This window comes from Grammomys surdaster, unplaced genomic scaffold, assembly GCF_004785775.1.
Source record: "Grammomys surdaster isolate TR1022 unplaced genomic scaffold, NIH_TR_1.0 275, whole genome shotgun sequence".
Lineage (NCBI taxonomy): Eukaryota > Metazoa > Chordata > Mammalia > Rodentia > Muridae > Grammomys > Grammomys surdaster.
Genome location: NW_021604716.1, coordinates 1,168,917 through 1,190,715, shown reverse-complemented (window position 1 = coordinate 1,190,715; position 21,799 = coordinate 1,168,917). Strand labels below are relative to the sequence as shown.

At 43.1% G+C, this 21,799-nt stretch overlaps 1 protein-coding gene across 2 annotated transcripts in view; it reads right to left on the bottom strand.

The window, feature by feature from the left end:
* The window catches only part of Polr3b (RNA polymerase III subunit B), a 93,309-nt gene that overhangs the window by 37,194 nt on the left and 34,316 nt on the right, over positions 1–21,799 (bottom strand). For both annotated transcript variants that reach the window (XR_003712580.1, XM_028776983.1), the window contains exons 13-19: positions 19,489–19,650; positions 16,355–16,555; positions 15,090–15,252; positions 12,677–12,830; positions 9,539–9,613; positions 8,890–8,988; positions 5,659–5,786 (exon numbers count right to left, since the gene is read on the bottom strand). Coding sequence is in view for 1 of the 2 variants with exons in the window: in XM_028776983.1 (XP_028632816.1) it covers positions 5,659–5,786; positions 8,890–8,988; positions 9,539–9,613; positions 12,677–12,830; positions 15,090–15,252; positions 16,355–16,555; positions 19,489–19,650 (982 nt within the window). In the remaining variant the exon portion in view is untranslated. The remainder of the gene's footprint in view (positions 1–5,658; positions 5,787–8,889; positions 8,989–9,538; positions 9,614–12,676; positions 12,831–15,089; positions 15,253–16,354; positions 16,556–19,488; positions 19,651–21,799) is intronic.

The following is a 21,799-nucleotide window of genomic DNA, read 5'->3' as shown; positions in this document are numbered from 1 at the left end:
GGACACATGTAGAAGCCCAAGGTGGTTTTACTTTGTATTGATGAGACAACTGTACTAATGAGCAGTCTGACAGGCATACTCTATACACTCTGTGCCTCACTTTGGGTTTTCTTTGCTCATCTTTTAGCAGGGTTTGTCCTATTAACAGATTTCTTTATGTAAACTAGGTATCTCTCTGGAGGGAGACTCCTTCCACTCTGTGGCCTGCATTTTCATACCCCCAGATGTCTTTCAAGAGAGAAAAAAAAATAATTTTGAGAAATTCAATTTATATCCTTTTTTAAAAATATAGTTTATACTCTTTGTATCATATGTTAGAAAGCCTTTTAGCCCTTATGTTTAGGACTACAAATCATTTTATGTTAATTTTTTAATGGTATCAAGTAGAAATTAACATTCACTTTTTTATACATAGATATACAAAATAAAATGTTTAGTTGAGAATTCTTTCCCCATAAACTCTGATATCAGTTTCATTAAAAATCATTTGCTAGATGGAGAGATGGCTCAGCAGTTAGCTGTTCTAAGCACATGCTGTTCTTTCAGAAACGTGAGTTCAGTTCTGAGGACGGACACCAGGCAGTTCACAACTACCAATAACTGCAGCCCCAAGGGATCTGACCAAACTGACTTCTGAGGGCACCAGCACTCATGTGCACACACGCTCCTTCCTCCCGAGGGCACCAGCACTCACGTGCACACACGTTCCTTCCTCTCACATCAGACACATATTTAAAATTCTTTAAAAAGCCAAACATTAGTTATGAAGATAACTTAGTCTTTCAAGATGGGAAATGACGATTGTAAAGAAATTCAGAGCACAGCTGGTGTGCTGGCACACACCCTTGATCCCGATGCCTGGGAGGCAGAGGCAGGCAGGTCTCTGTGAGTTTGACGCCAGCCTTGTAAATGAATTCCAGAACAGCCGACCTATATCTACATACTGAGACTCTGTCTCAATGAAGATGGGGGGAGGGGAGAGTAATGGGACAACAGGACTTAGGGGACAGGACAGGAACACACACACACACCACACACACACACACACACACGCGTGCGACAGAGACAGAATCAATTGCCTATAAACGCATTCATCTCTTTCCCAACTGTGAATTCTGCTCTATCCACTCACACGTCTGTCCTTCAATCAATATCATATTTTCTTTATTGTTCTAGTTTTACAATAAATCAGAATCAGGTTGTATTATTCTCCAGTTTACTCTTTTTAGTGTAAAGCTCTCTCACTCCCTGTGTGTGTGCAGCTGTACATGCATATTTGTCTGCATGGAGGCCAGAGGTTGATGCTGGACCTTTTTTCGTCAATCATTCTCCACTGTTTATTGGTTTTGAGAGAAAAATCTCACTATATAACCCTGGCTGGTCTAGAATTCACTGAGATCCATCTGACTCTTCCTCCCAAGTGCTGTAATTAAAGACCTGTGCCACCTAACCCAGCTCTAGACTAGAGAGACACTCACTCATTCACTCATCCATCCAGTTATTCATTCCTTCAGAAACATTCACTAAGTATTTATCACAGCACCTACTAAGTTGCTATCTTCAATGAGTTTATAATCTAGCAGGGAAGCTAGCCTGGTTACAGTCCATAAAAGCTCAGGAAGTGTGGGCAGGGAGAGAGGGCCTAGTAGAGAAGAACTACAGTTAGTCTTACAAAAGAGATTCCATACAACGGACCATGGTATAAGCTACTCAACCACTCTGGAGCTCAGCTCTCTTGTCAGGAAGAAAAGTATAAGCCTTACAAGATCATTACCATGCTTAAAGAAACAAATGCATGTAAAACTTGGGAGGTTGGGGAATGGGTCAGCAGTAGAGCATGTATTGGCAAGAAATAAAGCCCTGGGGGTTAATGCCCAGCAACACCCCTTCCTCTGTGGGGATTGAGGAAGTGGCAGCAGTCACAATGATTCGCATCAACAACACTGGCAGTGTGGTGTCACCTTGCAGTACAACCATCCCCTCTCAGGCTGTAACCCACAGACTAAACCGTAGACTGAAGCAGTAACCACAGAAGCTGCCTGCACAGTAACTCCATCCACCTGAGCGACTCTAGCAAAGCAGGGTTTGAAGCTCAGGGAGACTTCAGGTAAGACTGAAGCATTTCAGTCTCGGGGACTAACACACAGACTTACACCTACAATAGCTACAGTAATGAAAACAAACAAACAAACAAAACTTAAATCAATAGATTAAAAAGAATTCTCATGAAGAACTGGCTAAGTCTTTCTCCTACATTTTTAAAAGTTCCTAAACAAATAAAGAATAGATCTGTAAAATCAACAGTAGGGTAGAGGCCTGGACTTAACAAAGTTTATGGGGATTCCTGAACATTATGTGCTTTAAATATCTCAATCCCAGGACATCCTACTCCAGTTTAAACACAGGAATAAACGTTCTGCTTAGAAACAGACTCTGGTGAAGACAAAGCCAGAGGCTGTCCCAGCTCCTAAGATGTTTTCTTTTTCAAATCTCAGCAATTTGGAGCTGAAGGGGGAGGACTGGAGGAGGTCTGTGATGAATATTCATTAACTTGCTGATAGCAACTAGTGATCCTTTAAAGAGGAGAAAGTGTTCTAGAGGACAGCCAGCTAGTAAAACAGGCAGGATTGAGGGAGACTGAGCTCAGCCTTGCCTCTCCAGCACACACTGCCGCTCCAGCACACACTGCAGCGCCAGCACACACTGCAGCGCCAGCACACACTGCCACTCCAGCACACACTGCAGCTCCAGCACACACTGCCGCTCCAGCACACACTGCAGCGCCAGCACACACTGCACCTCCAGCACACACTGCACCTCCAGCACACACTGCAGCGCCAGCACACACTGCAGCGCCAGCACACACTGCAGCTCCAGCACACACTGCAGCTCCAGCACACACTGCAGCTCCAGCACACACTGCCGCTCCAGCACACACTGCACCTCCAGCACACACTGCAGCTCCAGCACACACTGCACCTCCAGCACACACTGCAGCGCCAGCACACAGCCAGTGCTCATGGCCTGAAGACTGAGCCATGCCAGAAGTCTACCTGCCTTACTATTATGAGCCACATCACTGTCACCTACAGCACCTACAGCACATGCAGAACTGAGAGATGCAGAGGGAGACGTGAACTCTAGTCATAAAGTGTCTGTGATTTAAGAGCATCTTTGCAGGCAGCTTGTTGGGTTAGCTCTCTGATGTGTGAGCGGAGCTCTGAGGTCCTGTGAGCCACACTGGTCTTAGTGAAGTTCATTGTGGCAACAGAAAAGGAGTTATTTCACTCTGGGGGAGACAAGGAAGGGGCTGGTATCAAAGGGGAAAGGGGTTGGATACACCACCTCTTCCAGGTTGGCTGGAGTAGTTAGAGCCGCTTCCTTCACTTTCTGCATGGACTAACAGTCAAACAACAATTAAACCATGACTTTGGAAAATCCTCACAGATTCTGAGACTAAGAGTCTCAGCAATGTATCCTCTTTAAAGTGGCTTTTAGTTCCCAGCTGCCAGGACTCAGGGAGCTCAAAGGATCCAGAGCAGTCCTGCTCCAAGGGCGGGACTTGCCTCAGACCTGGGTCTTTGCTCTGGCGTCTCTCACTGGCCTTTTTCCTGTGTCTTTCACACAGCTCTTGCGTGGTACTCCAGCAGCTATTTTAGTGTCCAAAGGGAAATGCGCCCACGCCATGTGCCAACTTTAAATGACTTCTCTACGCTTTCCTTCCTAGTCAGGTGTGCTTTATAATAACAAACAGGAACAAAGGCTTTTTTTTTTATGACTTAAGATATTCAGTGGCTTTTGTCTTCCAAGCGTCAGCAGTAACGTCAGAGGATTGTATCCAAGGAGCTAAATGTGCAGGACCCAGGGTCAGAGCAGCTGAATACACCAACCTCAGAAAACACAGACAATGAATTGCAAATGACACTCACAACAAAACGAGGAAAAAAACCTTCACACAGAAGACTACAAAAGAACTCTACAGACACTGAATTGGCTTTCTATGCACACTGATCCTGCTTAACTGTGTGTGGTAACTAACCCAACCGGCTTCAGACATGTGGGGCCACAAAATAAAGGTTGGGTTTTTATTTTTGGGGGGTGGGAAGGGTTGTGATAAAAATATTTTTTTCTTCCTTTAACTGTATTCTTTTTTAAAACAGCTTCACACGCTGAAGATGGCCAGTGCTTCTGTTTGTGTTTTCAAACAGAATGAGTGGCATTAGTCATGCAGTGATTGGCCTTGTTAATTCTGCCGAAGGCTGCACATAAAAGGTGCATTGTTTCAGTGGGGATTCACATCATCAAACAAAATGGTTTGGTAAACCCAAAAGAAGTGATAGCCCTTTCACGGCACATGGGGTGCAGTACTGTATATTTCAACTTGTTAGCAAGTCAGGAGCATAGGCAGGACTCCGGCCCACACTGCCGAGGATGAATAGCAACCCAAATTGATGAGCCGCTGTTCAGCTTTTCCCACTGGGAATTACTCCCAACTGTCCAGGCGTTACACCATTCAGGTAAAGGATGGCAGGACAATATGCTTTCTGTCTCTCCACAGCCAAAGGGCACATGAAGCTCAGGAAGAAATATCTGTACTTCCTGCCTGTAGTGAGGTAGCAGGATTTCTTAATGGCCAGCTGCAGCCAGAAGAGGGACAGAGTGAGCGTGGAAATGCAGACCCTTCCCCTCTACTGTTCACAATGCTTGAGAGTGCAGCTCCTGTAGCCCTTGAGATTAGAAAGGACATGTCAGAAGGGGAATGAAGCTTCATTAAGCTCACTAGGATCCGAACGACATTTTCAACAAGTCTGTAAGTAAAACTTGTCTATGGGGCGGGCCTGGACCCGGCCTCATGCATCGCATCTCCTTCCACACAGAGAATATTCTCTACTGCACCTGCACCTTCTTACCAGACACACACCAAGCATCTAGACTTCCGTGAGACTCTAGCTCCTATTTCCTCTTTGAAAGCTGCTTCCCTTTTGAGACTTCCTACAGTTCCGTCTCTTGTTCTCTCTCCCTCTCCACTTCCTCCTTCCTTTCTCTCTCCCTCCCTCCTTCCCTCTCCCTCTCTCTCTCTTCCTAGATCCTGGCTCCTGGTCTAACCTGGCAGACTCTCCCAATACACTGACACCTGGTAAGCAGAAAGCTCTGTTGACGTCTGATTTCAGGTTCCTGCCCCCACATCTGACTACAAGGTCTTGCTTAGTGGATGTATTATGTTCAGATATATGATGTATGGATATACCGGAAGGGGAAAGAAATGGACGTGGGATCAGGTTTTAGGAGACACAGGAGCACCTGCAAGAACAGGACAGGTTCCTCACCGGCACGCACACAACCGAGGTGCACACATCCTCACTGCTGTAACCATCTCCCCTTGCCTTCCACTGCTGTGCTCTTTCACACTCTCTCCTGGCTAACTCACTTCTCAGAGCTTTCATGTTTGAAGTCACTCTTACAATTACGGGGAATTTATTATGTGCAACTTTGTTGGCTAAGGAAACTGTTGAGCTCTTCGAGTTTGCAGAGTTCCCTGGAGCTTAGCGACCCCCAGGTGTCATGAGCATCTGAACTGCCCCAACACACAGCACTGAGAATAAAGATTAAAGTCTTCATCTGTGCAGTTCAGAAACAGGCTTAACAAGGCAATCTTACCCATGGCTTGCTTGCCCATAGCACACTGGTAGGTGTTTCTTGGAGACTGGTTGTGATGAGGGTATGGGATCAGGCCAGCGCAAACACCAAGCAGAGTGAAGGGTTCAATCTCCAAGTGGGTGGTGTCTCTGGAAAGTGAGTGAAGATTTAAGCAGTTCAGATAGCAAACACTAAATTGGTGTCTGATTAGGTATATAAAAATACTATTTCCTAGGTCCCCATGGGATTTATAATAAGCTTTGATGCTAGTGAAACTAGCTAGAAAAACATGCTGAAATAAAGTACGAAAGAGTTTGAATTGTTCTGTGATAAAAATTCTTATCAGTGCCAGGAGGTGGTGGTGTACGCCTTTAATCCCAGCACTTGGGAGGCAGAGGCAGGCAGATTTCTGAGTTTGAGGCCAGCCTGGTCTACCGAGTGAGTTCCAGGACAGCCAGGGATACACAGAGAAACCCTGTCTTGAAAAAAAACAAAAAAACAAACAAACAAAAATATTCTTATCAGTGATGGAAATAAGAGAGAAGGGAGACAGTAGAGAAGTGTTTATATAAAAACAAAGCATTATCATCATATACACTACCAGTGGTACAACAAACACAGAAGTAACTTCCAGACAGGCAAGCAGCCTACCTTTCCTCTGTCAATAAGAAGCCTGTATCCATGTGGGGAAAGGAATAGATCTCTCTGAAAATGAGTATGAAGACCAGTGCCACAGTCACTAACTGACTATGGCCACCGAGGAGTTCAAATAGGAGGCTTCTGAGATCAGTTTTAGATTTTTACCCAATTTTAAGGGATTTAAAATTTAAAATTTAAAGCTGCATTTTCTACACTAGAAAAAATCAGAGTTTGGCTAGGGGATGTGGTTCAGTGACTAGCGTAACTAGCACGCATGAGAGCCCGGTGAAGCACAATGCTGTTCTTTCATCACAAAACAGTGACTTTAAAGACTAAATAGTTGTTCATAAATAGTGAATATCTAAATGCTCTAAATTTTAGTTTTAAGAAAAAGAAAAAAATACTTTCCTTTAGAATCACAACAACTGTATATTTATCTTGAACAGGAACTGAGAGACATCACTATATGTAACACACATTTACTTGATATTAAAACAAAACTACTAAATTCCAGCAGGGAACAGGTTAAATAAACTATATATGTAGGCAAATAATGTGCCCACACTAGCAACAAGGTGTTCACGGGACAGTCGGTTAGGAAGTGTAAGCATGCTCCTGCGGCCCTGCCCATACACTCTGCAGGACCACGGATGTACCGGGTACCTACTTAGAAAGCTCGCCGGAAACAACTAGTATTAGATACTGTGGTCTGTGGAGTCTGAAGGGATGGGAAAGAACTCGGGTTCATTCTCTTCAATGAGGCAGGTCTTAGAACACAGGCCAGGGTGGAAGTCATTATGTGGCTAAGGATGGCCTTCAATTCCTGATCCTACGGCCTCCATGGGTCATAGGACTACAGGTGTGCATTGCTAAACCAGGTTTTATTTTATTTTACTGAGACTTTGTAGCTCTGGCTATCCTAGAACTCACTATGTTGACAGGGTCGCCTTGAATTCAAAGCTCGGCCTGCCTCTGCCTCCTGAGTGCTTGAGTCATCACACCTGACATTATATCTGGTTTTACTTGGTGCTGGGGGTTATGGGTGCTTTGTGTATGGTAGGCACTCTGCTGACTGGGTTATATTCTCTGTTTAAGTTCACTTTCTAAATTTATGGTAAAAACACATCTTGACTATAAATAAAATAGAATTTAAAATAAAATGAATTTGATCATATAATATCTTGGTGACTGAGAAAAAGCCTCTACATTATAGCAACCTAACTGCAGGAAGATACATAGTATGCAAATAAATCAGTAAAACCTAGATTTTTATTCTATGGCAGTAAGCACTAGCAATAAAGTGGGGCGAAGAAATATGGGTGTTTGTTTTTAAAGCAGTTATTCAGACTCCCAACAAAGTGATATCCCAGTGCAGGTCAGAAGGTGTTTGAAGAGAGCCGAGTATGGCTGTCCCAGTAGGTTATGAAGGTGAACGCAGAGGCCGCAAGAGAATCACGTGTAAGCAAACGTTAGGAGCCCAGTGATGTGTGTGAGGGCTTCTGAGAGCCATGGACGGCTGCCAGGGGACAAGCAATGGCAGCAGCCTGGACTGAGTGGAAGATGGAGGTGGTGAACAAGCTCAGCCCCGGGTACATCGTGAGGCACATAAGAGCTACAGAAACACAAAGGACAGAGCTGTCATTTCCAAGTGAACTGCAGGCTAGATGTGGCACATTCCTTTAATCTCAGTGCTTGGGAGACACACACACATAAGCTCTGTGAGTATGAGGCCAGCCTGGGCTACACACTAAGTTCTAGATCAGTAAGGGCTATTTAATGAGACCCTATCCCTAAAAAACATTCACTGTAAAATAGTTTTTTAATAGTTCTTGAAATGTGGAATATAAAAGTAGTTTGAAAAGCTCATCATCTGAAGGGGTAAAATTTCTGGTTAAAAAAACATTAAATTATAATACAAATATATACAAATATTATAATACAAATATATATTTCACCAATAGCAGAAAAAATTACTTGCTTGTGATTTAAGATATAAATAGTTATCAAGTATGACTAATAAAACTCCCTTTTAAAAATATAACTGCAAAGATACCAGTTTCTGGCAAGTGGTACATGAATGACATGCATCACAGAGCGAGTTGCACAGATGTCCTCTGATGGCTCCCAAACGGAACGCAGATGCTTCTAGAGTACCACTGTGCTAGAAGAAATATTATGAACACACTGGCATCCTGAGTTTACATATGCACAGAGATATTTTTATGCCACACTATGTGTGGAATTCCTCCTCTACCAATGAGATTTCAGATGTCCACTGTCAAACTCCTGTCTTGGAGAGACAAACAGATTTTATGCATCCTGACTCATTAGCTCAGTTTTACAGTAGTTGAGTATTAAAATCAGAGAGGCGATTTCCTTTTCAATGTATACGCTGAGTATCACATAGTTAGAGGGATAGCTAAGTCTAAAAATTACTCGCTAGTGATTCAGAGGCACTTCACTGGGACAAATGACAGGAGTGCTTCTTTACAGAACAGCATCCTCACTGGAGCACCCCTGCACCCCCTGCCCACAAGGTCTGAACAAGACAGTGAAACAGACAGCACTGAAGTCCACGGACAGATGGACTTTGTGGTTGCACATCTTACTTACTTATTAATTGTATGTTCGTAGAGTGCAATGTTACAATCATTTTCTTCATTCACATCTAAGTATTCAACTAGACTTTCATGTAAGAAATCTTCAAAATTCCTGGGAAAATATTGGTAAAAGAGACAGGAAGGTAACTTGACTGCAGCACTGTATATGACAATGGAAGACCCTGGTTCTCACTTATTCCCCAAATCCCATTCTCTCCTAGAGACCATCAATACACTGAGATGTCTGAACACGCTGGTCATGGCTTATAAGCTGCTAAGATAAAAGCACTAAAGGGTGATTTCTGCCAACTTGGGCCCCACTTGTAAAAACACTGACTTTAGAAACTGTGGTATGAGGGATCAGTGTCCACATTAACTGTATGTCTGCAGGAGCTTTTCTTGGTGGATGGATCTAGGGGACAGTGACTACACCAAGGCTCTATAATCCTCATGACTAGAGTTGGTGAGTACTTCATCACATGCAGGCAGCTGCATGGGGAACTATTTATAACTGGCTGCTGGTGAACTTGGTAGGAAGGAATGAGTCGACTAGAGATTAAAGTACACTTTCCTAACAGTTCATGTCAAAGAATGCTACAGCTGACTAAAGCATGTATGTACATATTTAAAGAAATGAGCAATTTCTACCTTTGGTCACTTACCTGTAACCTTGAGCCAACTCTTCCATATGCTTATTTGTGACTGCTGGCTTTTGTTTCTTGACAATTATGTAAGGTCTAGAAAGGGAAAAGAATAACTTATAGAAGAATGATGTCAGCCAGCTCTATCTGCCACCACGGAACGAGAGAGGGGAGATGTACAGCTTGCTCTGGCTTGCTTGACGACATACAGTAGTTTTTTTCTGTATGAACATGTAGGGTCTTTTTCTCTCCACCACGCTTCTCTGACACACACGGAACCCTGTGTTCATGTGAGTATGTATATACTACACAGAATTTCCTCCAATTATCCTAAGAATCATTTGGATTTAAATAAAAAAGCAACAGAAAGATGATAGTCAATAAAGTCTACACAGGGTATAAAATCTTCATGCCATATTTTGCAAACTGTGTAAACTATTATCCAGAAGCTTTTCTTCCTTTCCTATTGGGAATATATGGTTTGTAGCAGTCTCCCTTTACCCATGCTTCAGGTTTTAGGTGCTTTGGGTGCTTTGGTGATTTTAGTTCCTTGGGGCCAACTGTGGTCTAAACAGTTTTAGATCATCCACGCATCTGGGCAGGGTGGTGAAATTCTGTTCCATACTACTCCATTCTACCTGGGAAAGGGATCCCCTTTTTCTTTAGGGTATCCACACTGCACAGCACTGACAGGATGCCTGCCTGCTAGTCATTTAGTAGCAGTCTCCGTTTTCAGATTAAATGAATGGTACATTCAAAACCGAGTAGTACTGGTGATTTGGGGCATCCACTGGGGATCCTGGCACATACCCCACTCACAGGAGAACTGCTGTAGTACCTATGGAGTTGGCAGGCAGAGGCCTGTCACTGAGGTCAGTAACAGCATCTGCTCTGAGAGTTCAGTGAGGAGAGGTGTTTGGGGTGCTTTCATACATGACTAACATCACCGAGATAGACTAACAGGTGACTTAAAGCTGTATGTGTATAGAGAACAGAACATGGCTTCCTGTCCTTACTGGTGACTTATAATGACTGATGGGGGAGGTGGAGGGAGTACTCTGTAACTGTCAGCGGTGACTTGCTTCTGAAGTCTTTGCCTCCATAAGGAAATAGCCACAAAAAGAATGGCACGCAGCATGGAAATGTCAAGGGCTGTTGCGATTTGGATAAGCGGCTCTTACAGAGGGGAGCAAGAAGCCAGCAGACACTGGTGGATCTCTCCTGGAGCCCAAGTAACGATGTGAAGACTAATGAGCACTTTGAAACTGGCAAGACGAGGAGATGAACACTCACACAAGGGACATGAGCTGCTGACGGGAGCTGAGAGAACTCTTCAGGGAAATCAGCACGACCCTAAATCCTGGCTTTTGGTGAGGAAACATAAATCCACTCCTGGCCTACCCCAGGATTTCAGCCCACTGCTGCTGCACCTCAGGATCTCAGCCCACTGCTGCTGTACCTCAGGATCTCAGTCCACTGCTGCTGCACCTCAGGATCTCAGTCCACTGCTGCTGCACCTCAGGATCTCAGCCCACTGCTGCTGCACCTCAGGAGCTCAGCCCACTGCTGCTGCACCTCAGGAGCTCAGCCCACTGCTGCTGCACCTCAGGAGCTCAGTCCACTGCTGCTGCACCTCAGGATCTCAGCCCACTGCTGCTGCACCTCAGGATCTCAGTCCACTGCTGCTGCACCTCAGGAGCTCAGCCCACTGCTGCTGCACCCCAGGAGCTCAGCCCACTCCTGAGCTTACGTCGAGGTTCAGTCCCAATCAAGAGCAGGAGCCAGAGAAGCCGCTTTGTGCAATAAATTCCATACCAACCAGCTCTCTGGTCTGCTATTATAAATTTACTTCTAAAAAACAACTAACTTTTTAAAAGAACATGTTTTTTTATATGGATGAAGTAAAATGAAACCATTCTGAACAGGAATAGTTTATAACATGCCACTGCCCCCCAAAAGGCCATACTGTCTCACCCTCCATTCTTCCTCTAAAGACAGGATCTCACTAGAGATCAGGAATTCAGAGACCCACTACCTGCCTCTGCCTTACAATGCTGGGATTAAGGCCACCACGCCTGCCCTGGGCTATTTGTTAGCAGTTCTACATAAGACTGACCACAGCCTACTTGTTATTTCTTAGCAGAGTCCTAGGAAATAATTCACAGCCAAGGAAACCAAACCTCAGAAACTTAGGAATACTCAGAATCACACAGTCGCTATTTGGCTAGTGAGGACTCAAATGTGAGTATCTTATTTTCAGCAACATCATAAGAGAAACCAGTTTTGGCTGAGCTAAGCAAAAAATTACTAGAAACATTAAGAATTTACCAGAACACTGATTATGCTAGGCTTCTGTCTATGATCATAACAGAAGAATATCATGAGGGATGCTTTCATTGACTTCCTTCCTTCCTTCCTTTCTTCCTTTTTTATTTATTATTTTTAATTGCCAGGCCTGTTTGGTTCTATCCTATATCTCTGAACTATTCAGCCTCTGGTTCTTAGCCCTCAAGGCAGTGTCAGTGGTAAGCTCCTTCTGGTGGCATGGGTGTCAAGCTGGACCAGTCATCAGAGAAGCTGCATCCAGCAACTGATGGAAACAGATGCAAAGACCCACAGCCAAACATTAGACAGAGCTCGGGGAATCCTGTGGAAGAGGGGGAGGAAGGACTGCAGGCACCAGAGGGGTCAGGATGCCAAGACTTTAAAGCTGGGCAGAATGCTGAGGTAAAACATGATTGGTGGAGTCCTGTGACATTTAAAGACCACCAGGAAAAGCCCAATTCTACTGTGCTCTAGCTCTGGGCATTTGGCTCAGCCTCGGACCATGGAGTTCCTGATGAAAATGAAGATAACTCATATAATGGTCTTACACACGTAGCATACCCAGTAAAACAAGACAGCAACTTGTGCCTACTACTAGTACAGCTAGCTGCCACTAGTCATTGTTTCTGCCTCTCCTGACAGACTGAACTCTCTGAGAACAGAATGTATCTCCCATTGGTTTTCATATCTCCCATTATTCTCTAAGTTGTGGGATAACTGAATTAAATTTATCTTCACGACAAAAAAGAAGCTAAAGGAAGCTTCAAAACTAGAGGCAAGGACATTTCTTTCAAAGTGCACATAAAGAGTCTCCAGTTCTCTACAGCAACACACCTGCACAAGCGCCCGCCATCAGAGGAAATATAAACACACCGATCCGTAAGGTTTGTGGAGATAGAAACAAATTCATTGATATATCCTGCTCTTCGCATCAGCCGGAATGTGCTGACAAGCTTTTTATGGTCTCGAATGACACCCAGGATGTTACCTAACAAAGAGAAGAGACAGGTGAGTCAGACACAAAGAATAATCTGCTTTAAATTATTCATACAATAATAACACTGAGAAGCAGTGAACAGTCATTTAAAAACAGTTATTAACATCAGAGCTCATCCACAGGCTCTAGGAAGCAGCACAAAAGTATGCTCAAAGACAAGGGCCTTGAAGCCTGTGGCCATCAGACGGGATACTGACTGAGGAATTCCCCAAGTGCTCCCTTGACTGTTCTCAGCTGACAGCATGGTGATGGGGACATGAGCTTTACTCCGGAACAGGCAGCTGTGAAGCCTGGTGTCATGGAGAGGGGAAGTGCTGAGAACTCTGCCTTGGACTAGCCCTGAAACCAAGATGCCAGGTTTTACCTTCCAGGATCCAGGGAGGCACAGGATGGCATGCAGACTAAGAGCCAGCCCCTATCAACCCCTCGGGGAAACACTGACAAGGCATACAGCTGACTGCCTTGCTGAGGTCCTGACCCATCCTCCAGAGCCTGTATTATAAAGGGCTAATACTCTCTGGATGGGGGGAAAGGGATGGCTGGAGGTGAGCACATTGGACAGGATACAGCTACCAAGTTAAACGGAGAAAGGTGGGCACACTGCTGCCAGCCACTGGGGGCTTTGAAGAGAACAGAGTAAACATGAAGAGAAAATGGACATGAACCAAAGCAGTAGAACATCTCCTTTGCCATAGCTGCTGAGCTGTAAGTGACTGAAAGGCTGGATAGTTGATCTGATCATTTCTGCAGAACTGTGTGCATATTTAGCCACTAGGAACTACACAGAGCTTATCTTACTATGGATATTGCAGCAGCTGCAAATAGATGGAAAGCAGCAGATAGACCTCAGCGGTGTTCTGTGTTCTCAGAGTCTTGGTGTGGTGGTGTGAATACACTTGGCCCATGGGAAGTGGCACTGTTTGGAGGTGTGGCCATGTTGGAGGAAGTATGTCACTGTGAAGTGAAGCTTTGAGGTCTTAATTTCATGTATGTTCAAGTCTAGCCAGTGTGATTGAGTCTCTTCCTGGCTGCCTTCAGATCAAGATGTAGAACTACAGCACCATGTCTGCCTATACACTGCCAAGCTTCCTGCAATGATAACGGACTGAACCTCAGAAACTATAAGCCATACCAACTTTAATGCTTTCCTTTCTAAGGGTTGCCCTGCTCATGTTGTCCCTTCACAGCAATGAAACACACTGAAACCAGTAAAACTAAGGCACTTGGGTACCATAGCCAAAGATCAACTTTCTGCTATCACCTTTCCTCCTTTAAATTAAGGTCTGCTGGAGATAGCTTCCTGGTTGGAGATGGGACCTTCTGTCTATGCTCCCTCTCAGCCCTGGGACCCCATCTGGCTTGGACCTGTGGAAGCTATCTGCAATTGACAACAACCCATAATGAAAAATGATTTTTTCCAGTGGAATCTCACTGGGTATTCTAACCACTTTAAAGGTGGGCCCATACCCAACAGAAGATGGCCAAGATAAAAAGAACATAGTGGTATTCTTGGAGATTTTCTTTTGTCTCATAGTGCTTTATTTGGGCTTTTTTTTTTTTTTTTTTTAAAAAATACTAGTCTTTTGCTTGCATATTATGGTTTCCAATCTTGTGTTTTTAAAGGGTTTTGATGGTGTGTGTGTGTGTGTGTGTATACTCACACACACCAATGTGCTGTTTCTTCTGCTTCTTTTCTTTTATTCTAGTTTGGGTTTTGTTTCATTTTGTTTTGCCTATTAGTTTTCTAAATAGATGGAAAAAGAAGTCAGAATTGGAAGGGCAATGAGGTGGGGAGGACCTGGGAGGAAACAAGGAAGGGAAGCCAAAACCAGAATAACTTGCATAAAAAGTATTTATTTTTAACAAAAACAAATAAAAAATAAATCAAGGTCTAGCTAGGGCCAGAATTAAAGTATATTTATAGTTTAAATAAAAAAATAATGTATTCTTTCTCTACTTCCAAAAGTTAGCTTTGGACTGTGGTTCTCAACCTTCCTAATGCTCTAACTCTTTAATACAGTTCCTCATGTTGTGGTGACCCTCCAACTATAAAACTATTTTCACTGCTACTTCATAACTATAATTTTGCTACTCTTTTAAACTGTAACATGAATATCTGATATGCAGGATGTCTGATATGTGACCCCTGTGAAAGTGTCATTCAACACCTACCCGACCCTACCAAGGGGTTGTGGCCCACAGGTTGAGAAACACTGGCTTAGGATGAACACATCTCTATAGCATACCTACCATTCAGGAAGACAAGAAACACATTTGGGTAAGAGAGCTCTTCTCCACATAATAAATTCACATCTTCTACTCCCAAGTTCCCAGCTAACTTAATAATGGGTCCGTCTTCCATGTCAGTTGTTATATGTGTCATGAGGGCCAAGTTCTTAACCAAACCGCAGGCCTAACAAAAAACAGACAGTCACTTATAGGAATCAACAGCAGTCTATGAAGTAGAGCTCATACTTGAAAATGCTCACCACTTTAGTCTTGGCAATATGAAAGAGTACAGCCTTGAAAAGGACACTTGAAATTCACACACACACACACACACACACACACACACACCCTCACCCTCTATCTCAAACAAACTACCTCAACTTTAAAATGTGTATACTCCCTAACCTGAGAAATTTATCCTCAAATAACAAGAAAGGACAATGTCCTGGCTAATTTATTGTCAACACAAGCTAAAGTTATCTGAGAACCACAATGGAAAAAAAATGCCTCCATAACACCAGCCTGTAGGTAGGTCTGTATACATTTCTTAATTAGTAATTGATGTGGGAGGGCCCAGTCCATCATGGGTGGTGCCATCCTTGGGCTACTAACCCTGGGACGCAGAAGAACGCAGGCTGAGCAAACCAGGAGGAGCAAGGAAGTAAGCAGCATTCCTCCATAGCTTCTGTTTCAATTCCTACTTTCAAGTTCCTATCCTGACTTCCCTCAGTGAAGTAGTGTGACCTGGAAGTATAAGCTACATAAGCCCTTTCCTCCCAAGCTGCTTATAGTCATGGCATTAACAAAGTAACAGAAACCCTAAGGAAGATAGAAATTGGTACCAGGTCAACAGGTACTGCTATCACAGATCTGATTGTGTACTTTTTGGAAGATTGTGGTAGCATTTGAACTTTGGGATGGAAAAGCTGCTGAGTGCTCAGTGGGCTGTTCTGTGGAGGCTTGGAAGGTAAGAATGCTGAGATCAGTGGAGACAATGGAGGCCTGGCTTATGAGGTCTCAGAGAGAAGTTTGAGAGCCCCTTAAAGACTCTATCAAGGGTACTTGCTATTTTGAATTAAAAACCAATGAAGTGAAACCTTTGTTTTGCTGAGAGCATAGATATGGAAATCAAAGCCTACTGGCTTCCAAATAGCACTGTAGCCATGACAAGGTGCATCAGTATTTCCGCACAAATAAGCAGTTAATCACAATGGAATAAATGAACCCCAGACTCCTACTCCAACAGGTATGAACTCTGACTCCACAGGGACACTCATGTACCTTACCTCTCCTTCAGGTGTGTCAGAGGGACAGAGCATTCCCCACTGAGACGGCTGCAGAGAACGAGGGCCACTCACTTTTCTTGTCTTTTCAAACTGGGAAGAGATTCTTGTCATCATGCCAAGGGCAGATATATATGACAAGCGAGACAGCACCTGAGTCACACCCTGCCGGTCCATCTTAAATCTCTTCAGAGACCAATTTCCCTGTAGAGAGAGGAATACATGAGGCTACTTACCTTTCTATAAATTGGGAAGTTTGTCACAGCAAATGCCTGCTAATGCACATACAGCCATGATCTAACTGTAGAAACCAAAATGATACAACTGAAGTTAAAACTCAGCCAGATGATTGGCTGGGGCACACAATGAGACCACACTGTGGCTAGCAACAGGCTCCAAACGCTCATCCCAGGAGAGTCATCTTTTGGGGACTCAGGGTCCACTGGCCACGCCAGTTCAACCAGACACTGAGGTTTCCACATTCTTCGGGCAAAACCAGTCTAAAGCTCAAAAGGGAATCCCACAATGGATTGCTATTTAGATGCCTTCCAAAGATATGTTAAGACAAATATAAACACAGACAAAATGGCTCTGATGGTAGTTTAATTAGAGATAATCATCTGTACTTCTTAACCTAGGCCCAAGGGACATCAAATCACAGGTTTTAAACTATCTTGGCTTTTCTGTTTATTCTTTTTTCCAATGTTGGGGATCAAACCCAGGGCTTGCAAATGCTAGGAAGGCACTCCACCCTGAGCTACATCTTCAGCCTTAAAACTGTACTTTATTCACATTAAGAAATACTATGTTGTCAAATCAAGAAACTCTGTGGTCATATCAATATTAAGACAGATTTATGTCATTAGTGTAAAGATGAAGTAACAATGAACTCTATGACTCTGAATGCTAATGAAATATTAATAAAATAAAATGAACTCCATGGGAAAACCTTGAATGTTAATTTTATCTCCTATATACTGAACATATCAGATTATATTAACTATACTTTTTTGGTTATATTAGTTGAACATATTAAGTAATATTCTCCCAAATTATGAACACATAACAATGTAAAGTAACTGCAGAAAATAGTATATATTGAAAAAGCAAAGTAAAAAAACCTTGACCTAATTATCTCCAGGATTTCATAAAGGAAATCTATATATGCTGGGGTGCTTCCTTTCAAAGAACCAGATGAAAGTTGTGAATATTTTCTTGGAAAAACATACAGAGGACAAATAACATAAACTTTTCAATTCAATTTCAGGAGAGCACTTATGGATCCTGGCTTTAGACTCCTCAAAACAGTAAAACTGCTAAGATCCAATATTGTGAGATCCAATAATGTTTCATAATATAATATGATGTCAGGGTATGTCCCTCATGAGTCAAAGTTTTACTTTGTTAAACTCAGAGTCTATCTATTTGGAACCTTTAGTTTTTGACAGTGTGGAAAAGTGGTAAATTCTAGGCATAAAGCTCTACATCTTAAAAGCCAAGAGGAAGCAAACAGACATCTCAGGGAAGGAAGTCTGGCTGCTGCATGTTCAGCTGGCTACTTTTATCCTTGGGATGCGACCTATGCCCAGAGGGCAAGAGTAAATCAGGTAAATATTCAGCACAGAGCTAACATAAGGCAGCCTGCTGGCAAACAGGAAGTAGATGGGGAATGAAGCTGAAAGAATTTGTTCTCCTGTTCTGCAGAAGCAAACCATAAGGCAGAGAAGGAACAAACCAGAGGACGAGACAGAGCCTGAAACTGCTCCACAGTGAAGCTAACTTAGTGACAGTGTTTTTTGGGGGTACACTCCTGGGTCCCCTCATATCAGGACACACGTGCCACAGGCCTAATGCTTTCAAATACACAGGTGGTCAAGAAGACAAAACAGTGTCATGCTGAGAGAACAGTGCCATGTTCTTGAGGCCTAGAGGACATGGCAGAGTAACAGAAAGCAATTCGGGCAGGAGCATGCTGAACACGGCAGGCTCTTCTACCCCAGAACCTGGACCACAGTCGAGTGTGTCAAAGGCACAGAGAGGGTGCACTTCTATTGTAGCTGCCTACACAGACCCACTAAATCTCTGAAGCTGAGCACTGAGATGAGCCACACTATTGTTTCACGGTTATGGGAGTCAACATGCGGGGCCACACTATTCTTTGTAGGGGTAAGAACCCATCCATAAAACTGTGTCTGGTACATCAAATGGGAGGCACACTTGATCAGATAGACCCATAGTTGCTATGAGTTTTAAAAGGGAACAGATACCTATCTGAGAACCTTTCCCGAACAGCCAGAAGACCCTAAATATACAGCAGCTGCAGGGGACCAGCTTCAGTACCCAGATGGATCTCTGAAGAATATAAATGCTGTTCTGAAATAAGATGCCTATGTATGGCTTTGGACCAAAGCTGCCAACTAAGAAATCTGTCTGAAATACATCAATTTCATTATAGGAGAGAAATGGAGGAGAGTAACCATGAGCAGAATAACTGTTGACAGTTAAACCAAGGGATTGCTCTGTCCCTGTAAGTGAACTTTTCATACTGCTACACATTATTTTATATATATATATCAATCACACACCACATACACACACACACTCACACACACACACACATATATATAAAATAGCAGCAGCTATAATTTAGCAGGAAGTTGTACGGTAGACCTTTCTAATCCCTGGGGAGCTGTTCCAAGGCCCCAGGGGATGCCTGCAATGCAGGACCTACAGAACCCTATAATCCTATGCTGTTCTTTTTCCACACACATGATACTTTAATTGTGAATTAAGCCCAGTAGGAACTTAACAGTTAATAAAAATAGGAAAACTATAGGTAAAATAGGAAAAAACTAAAAGTAATAATAGGAAAAATTAAAGGAAAGAATAGAAATTACTTTTGAAAATGTTCACTTAACGTTTTCAGACAGTAGCAGTCTTGAATGAGACTACTGGCTTAGGGGTTGCTACTGAGAACCCTTAAACTTTACACTGATTTCAGAGAGTGTGATTTTCTGTGCCTTTGATGTAAATGCGTCCTTTATGATCTCTGCCTCTGTCCCATGGGTTCCCAGAGTCTTTTCCATTTCTAGTGTACTTAATGAAGTCACAAACTGCAAAGCAGACTGGAGACTCACCGTGGAGATGGCATTGACCATGCCATTGGTAATCTGGTCTTGGCGCATGTGTTTCACGACGTCAAACTGGGCTGCTCTTTGTTTAGGAATCACTTGGTCTGCAATCTTCTTCATTTCTGAATTAAACTTTTTAAACAAATCTTCAAAAAGAAGAGCTAAGAGCTGGAAGAAAAGCACACAGCAATTGCGCTTAGCTCTTAATGAAGGGCTTGGTTTTATTTTTAAGACAAATTTTAAAACCGAAAACAATATTTTTTGTAAAAATTCAACATAATGCATACATACAAACTGTTGATGAATATATGTTAAACACTGCAGGAATGCTGAATGAGAGCGGAGATGTTGCTCACTGACAAATGGCCAACTTCTAATTTACAAAGAAAGGCACTGAGATGACAGAACTGAGAATACGGAAGACAGGATGAGCCTCTCTGCACTACTGGTATGCAGTAAGCTGCCACAGCTCCTTAGAAAACTGCCACTGCTCTGCTCTCCAGCTCTGTCCTCCAGAGCAGCAGTGGCTTCAACATTGGCAGGTGCAGTCATACGCTGTCAGGGTGGAGTTTCAGGTTCAGCAGATCACAGGAAAGCACCGTAATCTGTATTTCTAACAAGTCACCAGAAGTGAGGCCAGCCTGGTCTACAAAGCAAGTTCCAGGACAGCCAGGGCCACACAGAGAAACCCTGTGTCAAAAACCAAAACGAGGTGTGTGGGATGTGAATCAGTTTCTTACTGAAATCTATATTTAGCTGTATAAGGACAGTACCACTGGCATTAGCTATAAATTCCAACCTATACAAGTAATATTTAGATAAGCTCAGATATCCTAGTACATTAGCAACCAATGAAAATGAACAAAAAACTAGTACAACATCACGGCAAGATCTGAAAAACAAAACCCTCAAGGAGAGAAACCATTACAAAGTCTCATCTGTATTTCCTCTTAAATGAGACTCCAACTCCAGTAACCTCCATGTCTGAAGGCACAGGCAAGTGGTACAACAAGAACAAAGAGACCACCAAAGACATGGCCAAGCCCTACAGCTGACTTTAAGGCCAACTGGGGATTATCATGCAAGTTTAGAACTCTTTAGTCTTTAACACTCACAAGTTTTATTTTCTTCCCCCTTGGATTGCTCATAAAACAGTAAGAAAAACCATGAGGAAGACATCTTTGTTGGAACAAAGGCAACTGAACTTTATCTAGTTCCCTGTATCTTCTTGTATATGGAGTAAATATGTAAGCAGCTGGGGAAGGGTCAGGAAACCTTCCGCCTAGCATGTCCAGGAGGCAAGAGCAACCTGCAGTCAGAGAAGGGCAGAGGTAGAGGAGAAGCCTTCCTTGCCATCCACAAGCCTTACACCTAGAAACAAGGAACAGCAGGAAGACCAGCAATGTTCTGGTCACTAATGTCAGGGAATAGGTATGATGCCAGAGGGATGAGGTGGATCCCACACCCAGCTTCCTTGGGGGAGGAGCAGGAAACCTGCTCAGGCCAAGGATCACTGCACAGCTACACAGCAGGGGCCTAGCCCAACGGGAAGGGTCAGGAAACGGATAGCTTTTCTTTACAAAACTGAGAACAAGGAAGAACGGCTATCTTCATATTCCTATTCAGCACAGCAGTGGAGGAGGCAAGCAGGTCAATGGGGTACTGAGGGTTATCAATAATGGGAAGGAAGCCGTAAAGCTGTCTTTACTTGAGGATAACACATGGACAGAGAGGATCACAGGGACCCTAAACGAAACTACATTATGAAGAAAATGTGGATTTAGCAAGCTTGCAAGATCTAAGTCCAATAAACAGAAAGCAATTGTATTTAAAGTATTGTCAAGAGAAACGACTGGAACTCTCAATAAAAGAGACGTCCACAGTCACCAAGTAAATGATTATTTAGAAGTTAGTTCTGCCTACATTGTCCTATAGATTTAAATGCAGTCTTGGTCAAAAGCTGCCAGTCACTTATTTGATTACTCATATGTTAAGAAAAATGGAGAAGCCAATGTCAAATTTAAGTAAAAAATAGAAACTAATACACATTTCACTGTCTCTGCAACAAACTGGAGAACTAAATTATTCTTCTGCAAACTCTTTTTAAAAAAGCATTTTAGAGGCCATGTGTGTTGGCATACATGTTTAATATTAGCACTGGGGAGGAACAGGAAGGTGGATCTTTGTGAGTTCTGTGCCAGATTGGACTACATAATGAGAATTTTTTTTAAAAAAATAATTTTTGCTAGCATTTTTTCTTACCTTTAACACATAAATTATGTCTCAATGGAATCAAAGATATGATAATGAAAAGTTT